Source organism: Phacochoerus africanus, chromosome 11 (genome assembly GCF_016906955.1).
Source record: "Phacochoerus africanus isolate WHEZ1 chromosome 11, ROS_Pafr_v1, whole genome shotgun sequence".
In the NCBI taxonomy this organism is placed as follows: domain Eukaryota; kingdom Metazoa; phylum Chordata; class Mammalia; order Artiodactyla; family Suidae; genus Phacochoerus; species Phacochoerus africanus.
The window spans coordinates 1,995,117-2,007,257 of NC_062554.1; the positions used below are offsets into that span (position 1 = coordinate 1,995,117).

The window sequence follows — 12,141 nt, forward strand, 5'->3', positions numbered from 1 at the left end:
TTCTCTGGATTGACCACCTACTAGGGTATAAAATGAGCTTCAACAAATTCAAGAGTATAAAAATTACATCAAGCACCTTTTCTGACCACGATGGCATGAAACTAGAAATCACAGAAAAAGAAACAAAAAAAAAAGATTACATGGAGACAAAACAACATGATACTAAAAAACCAATGAGATCAAAGAAGAAATTTTAAAATGCCTGAGACAAATGACCATGAAAACATAATCATACAAAATCTACGGGATTCAGCAAAAGCAGTTCTTAGAGGGAAGTTCATAGCTATACAGGCCTACTTCCAGAAACAAACAAAATAAAACAACCTAACATACCACCAAAAGAATTAGAAAAAGAACAAACAAATCCTAAAAGCAGCAGAAGGAAGGAAATAAAGATCAGAGGGAAAATAGAGATTTAAAAAACAATAGAAAAAAAAAATCAGTAAATCCAAGAGCTGGTTCTTTGAAAGGGTAAACAAAATTGACAAACCTCTGGCCAGGCTCACCAAGAAGGAAAGAGAGAGAGGACCCAAATAAAATAGTAAGTGAAGGAGGAGAAATCACAACTGACAACTGCAGAAATATAAAAACCACAGGAGCATACTATGAACATTTATACGCCAACAAACTCAACATCCTAGAAAAAATGGATGAGCTTCTTAAACATATAGCCCACCAAAACTGAATCAAGAAGAAAAGGACAACTTAAATAGACAGATCACTAGACATGAAATAGAATCTGGAATTGAAAAAAATCTCTCTAGCAACAAAAGTCCAGGACCATGGCTTCCTGGGCAAATTCTACCAAAATATACAAAGGAGAATTTATACTGATCCTTTCTCAAACTCTTCCAAAAGATTAAAGAGGAAGGAACACTCCCAAAAACATTCCTATGAGCCACCGTCACCCTGATACCAAAACCAAAGACACTACTGGAGAAAAAAAAAAAAATTATTACAGGCCATTATCTGATCAAATATAAATGCAAAAACTCTCAAAATATTGGCAAACCAAATCCAGCAACACATCAAAAAGATCATATACCACAACCAAATCACAAGGATGGGTCAACATATGCAAATCACTGTTATTAGGCACAACAAAAAAGATGAAATCACATGTAGATGCAGGAAATACATTTGATAAAATTCAACATCCACTTATGATAAAAACAAATATCTGAATCAATGAGGCAGACTCGAGAGCCCAGAAATAAACCCACATACCTATGGTCAATTCATCTTCAGCAATGGAGGAAAGACAGACTCTTCAGCTAGTGGTATTGGCAAAGCTGAACAGCCACATAGAAATCAATGAAGTTAGAACACATCCTGGAACCACGCACAAAAATAAACTCAAAAATAAAGACTTAAATATAAGACTTGACACCACAACTCCTAGAAGAAAACTCAGGCAAAACATTCTCTGATAGTAATTGTACTAATGTTTTCTTAGGTCAGTCTTCCAAGGAAATAGAAATAAAAGCAAAAATGAACAAATGAGACCCAATCAAACTTAGAAGCTTTTACACAGCAAAGGAAACCATAAACAAAAAGATAGCCCACAGAATATGGGAGAAAACATTTGCAAACGATGGGCCAACGAGGAAGGGCTTCGTCTCCAAAATATACAAACAACTCATGCATAATAAGGACAATGCAATGAAAAACTGGGCAGAAGACTTAAACTGACGTTTCTCCAAAGACACAGAGATGGCCGGTAGGCACAGGAAAAAATGTTCGCCGTCAATAAATATTAGAAAAATGCAAATCGCAACTACCATAACATACTGCCTCACACCAGTCAGAATGGCCAATATTTAAAAATCTACAAATCACAAATGCTAGAGGGGACGTGGAGAAAAGGGAACCGTCCACACTGTTGGTGGGAATGTAAGTTGGTGCAGCCACTATGGAAAATGACATGGAGGTTCCTCAAAGAACTAAAAATTCAGTTGCCCTATGATCCATTCCTGGCATATACGCAGACAAAACTGTAATTTGAAAAGATACATACACCCCCATATTCGTAACAGCACTATTCAAAATAGCCAAGGTATGGAAACAACTTAAATATCCATCAACAGATGAATAAACAAAGATGTGGCATATCCATACACACACACACACACACACACGCAATGGAATATGATTCAGCCATAAAAAAGAATGAAATAATGTCCTTTGCAGCAACATGAGTGGACCTACAGATTCTCATACTAAGTCAGAAAGAAAAAGACAAATACATAGTACCGCTTATATGTAGAATCCAAAATACACCACCAAGGAACTTATCTAGGCAACAGGCTCGTAGATACAGATAACAGACTTGCGGTCGCCAGGGGAAGGGAAGGACTGGGAGTTTGGGATGAGCACATACTAACTACAATATATAGAGAGGGATAAACAACAAGGACTTACTCTGCCTACAGCACAGGGAACTGTGTTCAACATCCTCTGATAAACCGTCATGGAAAAGAGTAAGAAAATGAATACACACGTGGGTACGAGAATCACTTTGCTGCACCGTAGAACACAGTATCGTAAATCAACTATACTTCAATAACAAAAAATTTTTAAAGAATATTATGGAAGGATCTTGAAAGCTTTCTTAGGGACTAAGCCAGTGCGAAGAGAGTTTGGGGTGACCAGGAAAGAATAGAGATGGTGCGGGTTTAGCCTGCCTTTTTTTTTTCTTTTTGCCTTTTCTAGGGCCGCTCTGGTGGCATATGGAGGTTCCCAGGCTAGGGGTCGAATCAGAGCTGTACACCAGAGCCACAGCAACGTGGGATCCGAGCCGAGTCTGCAACCTACACCACAGCTCGTGGCAACGCCATGGAACCCAAGGAGTTGGCTGCTGGACACGTGCCCTCAGCCCAGCCAGGAGGAGGGGCTTTCGCAGAAGCAGCTGCCCACGCCGACCCTCACTGCAGGCTGACTCCAGGGCGAGGCGAGCTCAGGAGCTGGGACACCTTTTTAGCTCCTCCGGCCCGAGAGGCCAGGCCACCAGGTGGACCCCCTGAGCACCTGAGCACGGTCTGACGTCAGCAGGTTGAGCTCACTGCACATCCTACGCAGAAGCCAAGCCAGCCGCATGGCAGAGCCATGGTGACTCCGGTTTTGGTTTTTCGGGGGGCAGGCTGTGCCTTTGGTTTGGAATTTGGCCTCAACCCTGAGCGTGCCAGAAGCCAGCGGCAACGTCAAGATGTGGACCATGCTGGGATTTCTGTTCCTGAGAAAGTCGAGTCCTGCTCGGAGGGCAGTGGGTGGACCCCACAGCCCCTGCTTGGAGCTATTTTAAGAGGCTCTTTTATGACTGTGTGGGTTGGAGCCACTGATCTCAGAGCAGGACAGGTGTGGGCTGTTTGTGAGTCAGGAACCAAACAGCTGAGGGGCAGAGGCTGTGGCAGGAGACTCCCAGGGCTCTGTTTGTTGGGGAGGAGCTGGAGGACCAGCTCTGGGCAGCCTTCTCTTCCGCAGCCACAGCCAAACTGCCCAGAGCCAGCGGCCACTGGGGCCTCTGGCTACTCACAGTGGCCGAGGTCCAAGCTGCCCCTTGTAGGTCTTTGGTTTACAGCCTTGACCTGGAATGGGGAAGGGGCCTGTGCTGAAGGAGCCATGGCCTAAGCAGCACTCCTAGGAGAGAGCCAACCTGGTCTCGCCTGTGCTGCTTTCCGTGGCCCCCTTCCTGGTAATGGCCAATGGCAGTTAACTGAACACCCTCTGCGTGCCCGCTGCTCTGCTAAGCATTTCTACGTCATCTCCCTGATGCTCACAAAACCTGTAAGGGGCGGGCCCGCTTCCCTACTTTACAGATGAAGTACAGGATTGGAGGTTATCAACCTGGGGTCACATAGCTAGTAAGTACGGCAAAGCCAAGAGCCCAACCAAGGCTTTACTTCAAACAGCATGTTTTGTGGGTTTTTTGCCACACTGGCAGCATATGCAAGTTACCAGGCCAGGGATCGATCCCGCGCCACAGCGACCCAAGACACTGCAGTGACGATGTCAGATGCTTAACCCCCTGCACAAGGGAAACGCCAAACTGCATGTTAACGACAACAGGACGGCCGTGTCCCCTCCCCCGAGGGCCATGAACCGCGTCTTCTCCGAGCAAGTGCTTTCCCCTCCTCCTCCTCTGTGCCTTCTGAGCCACAGGCGTCGCCCCCTCCGCCCCAGATCCAGAGAGGTCTCACTCCGAGGATTTGTCCTCCTGGACTGGTCCAAGGGCAAGGACTCTTGGCCTCCTAGCAGGTCACACCTCATCCAGACACCTCCTCTGCTGGAACCACCCCCTCTGCCCGGGGACAGGAGAGATACGGTGTGTTTCCACCCTCAAAAACTCGGGCTAAGGGAAACGTGCTCCCAGGCCATCCTACACTTAAGGACGCATGTGAGAAGGGGTGGGTGAGCCCGACACATGGGGAGTATGAGGCCTGGGGGCGGACGGCCACTCCCTCCACTATGGGGATGAGGTCAGCAAAGGACTGGTGGAAAAGGAGGGCCCTGATGGAGTCAGATGACCAGGTGGGAACTAGGAGGAGGACACGGGGGTGGAAGCTCAGAACAGGCAGGGCAACTCCTTGGCAGCTCATCAGAAGAGATATAAATGATGAAATTAACAAGGCAAGTTGAGGTGGGGTTAAAAATTGTCTTAAAGGAGTTCCCGTCATGGCACAGCAGAAAGGATTCTGAGTAGGAACCATGAGGTTGCGGGTTTGATCCCTGGCCTCATTCAGTGGGTTAAGGATCCGGCGCTGCTGTGAACTGTGGTGTAGGTCGCAGACACGGCTCGGATTTGGTGTTGCTGTGGTGTAGGCTGGCAGCTGTGGCTCCGATTCGACGCCTAGGCTGGGAACCTCCATACGCCATGGGTGTGGCCCTAAAAAAAAAAAAAATTGTCTTAAAGGCCAAGCAGGCAGAAAAGCCTGGACTTTCTCTTTCAGACGAAGAACAAGTCCCAGGCCTTAAAAAGAATTTTTTTTTTTTTTAAGGGGGATTCTAAGAACTGGCAGTAGTGTTTCAAGCAGAGAACAGGAAAGATGCTGGTTATACTGCCTATGATGTATCGAATACTGTATGCCTTTATTTTTCTTTCTTTTTAGGGCCGAACCTGTGGCATACGGAAGTTCCCAGGCCAGGGTCAAATCAGAGCTGCAGCTGCTGGCTTACACCACAGCCACAGGAATGCGGGATCCAAGCCACATCTGCCACCTCTGCCACAACTCACAGCAACACCGGATCCTTAATCCACTGAGTGAGGCCGGGGATGGAACCCGCATCTTCACCGATACTACTTGGGTTCTTAACCTGCTGAGCCACAACGGGAACTCTTTTTTTTTTAATGCTCCTTAAAATTCTACAAGTAGAAGAAGAATGTTTTGCTGGAGTCATCTTTGAGTCTGGTGGGATCTGCAGTTTCCATGCTTAGAGCTGCCCTCAGCAGACTCCCAACCATCCACAAGGGACAGAGCTCACAGCCGGGGTCTCAGGACAATTGCAACGCATGCAGAATTCATTCCTCCACAGGACTGGATCTGTGGAGCATCTGTCCCAGCGGCTGGGTATGGCCGCTAGGATCCCAGGCACACTTTATGAAGCTCCGCCCGGATGCGGGAGAACAGAGCAAGCACCTCTTCAACAAGGCTTTTTCGGTCCTTAAGACAGTGGGTGTGAACCCTCGCCCAAGTGTCTGGTTACCTCGGCCCTCTGAGAGCAGCAGTGGCCCCATCTCAAAGCTGAGCAGGGGCTGAGCAGACAGGATTTCTGCTGGATTCTAAATCCACAATTTTCTACATATTTGGCCGAAGAAATGAGGAAAGAGAACTGGACTGGGAGCCGGAGAACAGGGTCAGGCTCAGGCCACACCGCCAGCCGCCAGCACACTAACAGCCACGAGGCACGGAGCCGCTCTCGTGCGCTTTTCAAACGAGGGGTTTGTACGCATTGATCCCGCCAAGCCCTCAGCCTCTCTAATTCGCTCCACTTGCCTCACTTCTCGCAGCACAGCTTGCTGTGCCCCCCATCACAATGGAGTCATTTTCTTAAAACACAAATTAGATGCTCCAACGTATCTCACACCACTTCCCTGTTCTGAGTCTCCCATTATACAAACCGCATTGCCCACAGCCCTCGCGGCCGCCGTCCCTGTCCTGTGTGGTCTGGCGCCTGCCCGCCTTTCCCTCCATCCCTGAGCTCAGACCCGGCTCAGTCCTGCTTCTCCTTCAGGTTTCAGGGAAGTGGTACTTCCTCAAAGAGGGCTCCCTGACGGCTCTTCTCAATCGGCCATGGCCCTGGATGAGGGCCAGTGACAGGGGCTCCGCCTGGCTGCCCTCATCCCCTTGTAAGTTTCAGGTTTATTTCCTGGGTCGCTTAACCAGGGCTCCCAGGCATCAGCTCCAAGATCCCCAAGAGCAGAGACCGGTTCTACTTTTTGCTCACCCTGGGCAACCAGTACCCGGAACTCGATAAACATTTGCTGACTGAGAGCTGCAGAGGGCGTACACAAGAGCCAGCAGTCCCGGGGGTAGGGCGGGGGGAGGTCGGGGACCTTTCAAGCCGAACGCTTCCTGTCCCTCCTGTTCTCCTACAGTTACAATGTCAGATCTCTTATCTGTCGGCTGCTTTTGCTGGTTCCTGCCTCTGAAACACTCAGCCCACTTTGCCAGTTCAACGATGGTGAGAAAGAGGAAGGAGCTGGGCTCCTGAGTGGGCAGAGGCTGGTCCATCCCCCGCAGTCATCCACCAGCACCCCCCACACACCCGCCCTCATCCTCCAGAGAGACCGCAGGAACAACATGCAGGCCAAACAAAGCCCTGGCCTCTGCAAAGTGCCCACAAGAGGCCTCCCGGAGCCTCCCCCAGAAATGCCTAGGCTCCTTGGGCTGACAGCAGGCTAATGCCCACACGGGATAACGTCAGAGCAGAGAAGCCAGAAACGGCCGGACCCAGGGCATCTGAAAGGCAGCGGCTCGCTCTCGGCATCCTCAGGCCGATGCACCTTTCTTTCCGGTCAGTGTTTGGAGCCTCCAACTGTTCAAGTGCCAGAGTTAAAATAACCAACTTTCCTCACTTCATTCTCGCCCTTCTGCACAGAGGCTCATTCAGCAGAATGTCAGAGGAGAAACAAAGCCAGCCGACTGTTTTCTCCCTGGTGTCTATAATTAGATTCTCATGGAGCACTTGGCCAGGACAGGGCTGCCGGACAAACACCTCCCCCGACACCCCCCCCCCAAGCGTCTCTCCCCTCGCGCATCTCCACGGAGACCCAGACAAAGCCGCCCACACTTACCCTCTTGAGCCACGCGAAATGCTTGTACACGTCAATGTCCCCATCCATGCTGACCACCCATGTCAGCAGCTAGCGGCCCTGCTTGGAAAAAGCCCTTTTTCTGGCCGGAGACCAACCCCTCTCCTCGTCCCTGCCTCCGCCCCCCACCCCCACCCCTCGGGGACACCAAGCTGGGTGCCTGTTTCCCCAACTCCCCTGGCCTGTGTCCTTCAGCCTTTTCCCGAAACAGTTTCAGAGACCCAGTGGCTCAGACCAGACCTTGCGGCTCCTGCACCCGCCCCCGCCGCCCCCAGCGGCACCAGCTCGGGACGCTGAGCCTGCAAGAGCAGGGGACCTAGCGCAGGGCGGGGGAAGGACAGACTTGGACGGGGCTTGTAAACACACACACACACACGCACACGGGAAGGTTCTCCTCGGTGATACTACCAGAGCCTGCCAGAGGGAGACAGTCCTGGAGAGAAGTCCGCGTCTGGCTTCCCCCTCCCGGCGGGGCTGGAACTCATTACGGCGAGACCCCGGTTTCCTGTCTCTGCTCCGCTCCGCGTTTACCCACAGGCTCCCAGCTGCTCTCAGTTTATTCGGGACTGGGGAGAGGACTAAAAATAGGTGCTGCTCTTGGAAGAGCTGCCGGTTCCCACACACAGCCTGACCCCCGCTGGCAGCCCACACCCGCCCCTTCTCCAGGCCGCCGCGGCTGTGCCCCGACGGGAGCCTGTTGTTTCCAAAAAAGAGCAGACTCGGAACCAGCTCGGGTCTGGGTTCCCGGCCCTTGCTGGCTGTTTGCCGTCCAGGGCGCGGGGGGGCACCGTCCACTGCTGAGCCCCAGGGACCTCAACGGCCAGCCGCCACCACGGGGCCCCCTGGGGGCGCATTCTGCACAGAGACGTGCACAGGGGCAGACTGGGCACCACTTCTGTCAAGTCCCAGGCCCACCCCGCTGGCGGGCCCCACTCCCAACCAGCCGCTTCACAAGCCAGGTGAGGTCACCTGCCTTGGGTCCTTGAGCTCCGGTGGGAGCCTGGGAGCTGTGTCCTCCACCCACCGCGGGTCACAGGCTGGCTTTCCCAGTGGCCTCTCCAGCACACCCCACATGCTGCCCCCAGTTCCTCACACCCCCACCTTCTGAAAGCCCCCCTGAAACCAGCCTTTCTCCCTGGCCCAGCCCTCAACGTGAGGCCCTCCGCTTGGCGCGATTATGAAAGCGTCTCTGATGTGGGTGCACTGGGAACCCCGCTTACAGGCAAGTGCCCTGAGCTCCGCTGCCCTCAATGACTTGCAGAGGCACATCTTGTGACTGCATGTGTGGGCCTTCCCAGCGCCCTCGGGGGTTACCAGAGGGTTCCTGGAACTCCCAGCCCAAGGAGAGGGCTCTGTGGGGTGTCGCCTGCCTGCCCCTTAGCATCTGCTTCAGCTGTGGCCCAGATGCAGGGCCCGAGGACAAAGCAGAGACACACGGTCCTTGGCGGGCTGGCCTGGCCGACAGAGACCACAGAGGCGGCAGGAGGGCTCTGGCCAGCAGCTGGCACGAGGGAGGAGTAAATTCCTGGAGACACACCCAGCTCAGAGGCCAGAAAGGAAACAGGCCCTGCTGCCCGTGCCCTGAGCTCTAGAGCCTTCTTCTGGCCTCTGGCCCAGTTCCAGAGCAAAGCCCGGGCCCCACCCACTGACCTCCCGCCCAGAACTGCGAAAGGATGCGTGGGTGAGGAAGACCTCCGAGGCTGCCGGCTGCCTAGGCCTTTGACTGTTTTCTGAATAAAAACCTGAGAAAGTCAAATGAAAACCATGTGGCCGAGATCCATCTGCCCAGCATCCGAGGCAACTGGGAGCAGCTTCCTGTCCTGGGCAAGCGGGGGCTTCTCACGGGGTGTGGATGAAGGCGTTTCCAGGGCTCCGCGGAGGAAGAGGCAGGAGAGCGACTTGGAGGCTGGACAGGGAGAGGCGGGCACAGCCTGGCTGGGGCTCGGCGGCCTTCGGTGGGTTCTAGTGTGAGAGGAACAAAGAGGGGCCCAGACAGCGACAGGGCCACCCCTGCCTGTGAGGAGCTGGCCCCCCCCCAGCCCCCGTGCCCTCCCCACACCTCTACCTGCCCCGTGGTACCAAACCTCAGCTGCTGACAAACCTGACCGCCTGGCCACACTGCAGGACTGCGTATCCGAGCCCTGACTCACTCATCTAGTCTCTGCATCTGAACGATTCTTGGCACACAGTGGGTACGTCAGCCTTCTTGGAAGGAATGAGGCTCAGTCGGACTGGCAAGATAAGCCTAAAATTCTTCCCAGAGGAAACGAGTTTCCCTGGGTGAAAATGCTGGACTCAGGAAAAGACAAGGCCAACTTCATCTATCAGCTCAACTCCTGTGTCATGAACTGGGCAGGGGGGAGGGAGAGGAGGGAATCCAACTTGCAGTGAAATTCTTAACATATTTTTATGGTCTCCTTAAGTAGCAATTCTTACCTCAGCCTTTTTCTTGAAACCCCAAAGTAAATGTCATATTGAAACTCAACTCAAAATTGAATTCGCAGGGGAAACGAATCCAACTAGGAACCACGAGGTTGCAGATTCAATCCCTGGCCTCGCTCAGTGGGTTAAGGATCCAGAGCTGCTGTGAGCTGTGGTGTAGGTCACAAACAAGGCTCGGATCTGATATTGCTGTGGCTGTGGTGTAGACTGACAGCTGTACATCCGATTGGACGCCTAGCCTGGGAACCTCCATATGCCTCGGGCGTGACCCTTAAAAAAAAAAAAATCCACAAAATAGCCCCCCAAAGGCCTAGGAGCAAACCCACGCTGCACCCCCTCACTCAGAAGCCATCCCAGCCCAGGGGCTCCTCACAGAGGCGGGAGGGCCTTCAGGGGATCAGACGGGCCCCTGTGTTCATAGAATGTATACAAAGCTCCAGGGCTAGCCATAAATCATTTCTCTGAAATGGTTTTCATCAGATTATCAAAATGATCCACGACTCCCACAAGACAGCAAAAGTCTGGGTTTTATCCGGTCTGAGCGGTTACTCGGATCGGCTTAGGCTGCCCCTGTTCGGGTCGACGGGGTGGTCCTGCTTCTCTTGCGCTGCCCCTGTGGGGTCGTCTCAGGGACGCCCTGGCTCCATCACTCAGGAGAGAGGCTTTCAGGAACCACACAGGGGACGCCAACAGGAGTCCTTCCAGTGACCCCCACAGCCCCTGGGGGACTCCCCAAAGCCACTCCCTTCAGCCAGACTCAACTCATTACCGTCTGGAACCCCAGGCAGCCAGCTAAGGCCAAAGGGCAGGCAACTGAGCATCTGGGGAGTAAAAACACAGCCAAGAGTGGCCAGGCTAGGTCAGGGGGACTCCTACGGCCTGCCCTGCTCCTCATGCCAGGGTCCAGGAGGGCCCCCGGAGAGTGACGTATCTGGCTGGACTCCCACCTATGCGTGGGAATGGCTGGGGGTGGGGTTCCCAGATGTGCACCTCCTGCTGGCAGCACCGAATCCAGCAGGACTGCAGGCTGAGGCCTAGGCAGCTAGCTGGGCTCAGGACCCCGTTTGAGGAGTGAGAGGTTAGACACACAGGAACCCCTCCGAGAGCTGGGCACTGAGCCTGTGCCTGCGAGGGGATTCCTCCCCGCTGCCAGGGCGCCTGGAAGCGCAGGAGGCCACTGGCAGCGCTCGCCGTGGGCGGGGTCCCCAGCTCAGCCCCCCAGTCCTGCTAACCCGGCAACATGGCCCACCGTGTCCCCTGGGCCTGAAGCAGGAAATTCAGGGGAAGGATTTATTTGCTCTTTCACCAGTGTTTGCACTTTCTTGGTCATTTATAAACACTGGTTTTCAGGGGCTGAAATTGTCCCAAGTCAGGTCTGAAAGGGGTCAGATCTCTAGAATTTAGTCAGATACAGGGCGGGGGGGGGGGGGGGGGGTAAAATCCAGGAAAATTAAAACTGCCAAGTTTTCAGTCTGGGGTGCTGTGCCAGGTCAAAACGGATTCAAGGTGCCCCAAAGGACAGGAGACGTCCAGGGCAGAGCCTGGCAGCCGCAGGGCCAGGAAATGGAGAGCCAGCCAAAGCACTGGGACCCGGAGAGCTGGGAGAGGTCCCTCCCCTTCGACAGCGGAAGGCGGGGTCTCCGCGCCCCGCCCCGCCCCCAGCCCTCTCCCCTCCACCAACAGTGCCTGCCCTCTGTCCACACTGGTTCCAAGGAAAAAGGGAAAGACCGCTGCCAGCAGCCGACTCGGGTGCACGGCCCAGCAGCTTCACCGACGGGGGCAGCTTAGGTCACCTTTTCTAACCGGGGGCGGGGGTGGGGGTGGGGAGCTCTCTTTCTTCTGTGAAGCCCCGACCCTCTTCCCTGGGCTTTAGACGGTGCGGCGTTTGTCCCTGACTGCCACCTAGTGGCTCCTTCCAGTACCGCACAGAGACAGACCCTGCCCCAGGGCAGCGGTCCTGAGCCCTCGTTTGGGTTCACACCTGCTGGGGGCGGGGGGAGAAACCCACTGGAAATTGGCTCACATAGTTTCTCCTCTTCTTCTTTAAAACCGATCCCCAAATGGCCTGTCTCTTAAGATCCTCGGGGAAAGGTTTTCCTGTACAACTCCTGCCTGTAACTTTCCCAAAGGAACACACACCTTGTCTGCGAATGGAGACCCAGAGGCAGGTCGCAGGCCCGGGAAACTCAAGGTCTCCATTTCTAACTCATAAAACAGCCTCTTCCCCCACCCTTCCCTTCAATACGGTGAACAGACCTGCTTTTCTGGCCCAAAGGAAAGGCTGCAGGCTGGGTCTGGCGGGAAGCAGGGGCTCTGCTGGAGGCGCTGGGGCTGAAGAGCCGCGCTCTGTGACAAGGCGGCTGAGCTGATGAGGGGGGTGGCCGTGTGCC

At 53.6% G+C, this 12,141-nt stretch overlaps 1 protein-coding gene across 8 annotated transcripts in view; it reads right to left on the reverse strand.

The window, feature by feature from the left end:
* PPFIBP2 (PPFIA binding protein 2) overlaps positions 1–12,141 on the reverse strand; it is a 147,810-nt gene that overhangs the window by 78,564 nt on the left and 57,105 nt on the right. The window contains exons 1-2 of one of the 8 annotated variants that reach the window (XM_047753411.1): positions 7,718–7,950; positions 7,292–7,369 (exon numbers count right to left, since the gene is read on the reverse strand). The exons of 6 other annotated variants lie outside the window; for them this stretch is intronic. In XM_047753411.1, the coding sequence (XP_047609367.1) occupies positions 7,292–7,339 (48 nt within the window). In that variant the 5' untranslated portion in view covers positions 7,340–7,369; positions 7,718–7,950. Of the gene's footprint in view, positions 1–7,291; positions 7,370–7,689; positions 7,951–12,141 lie in introns of those variants that run through there. One more of the 8 variants, XM_047753409.1, reaches the window with a different exon arrangement.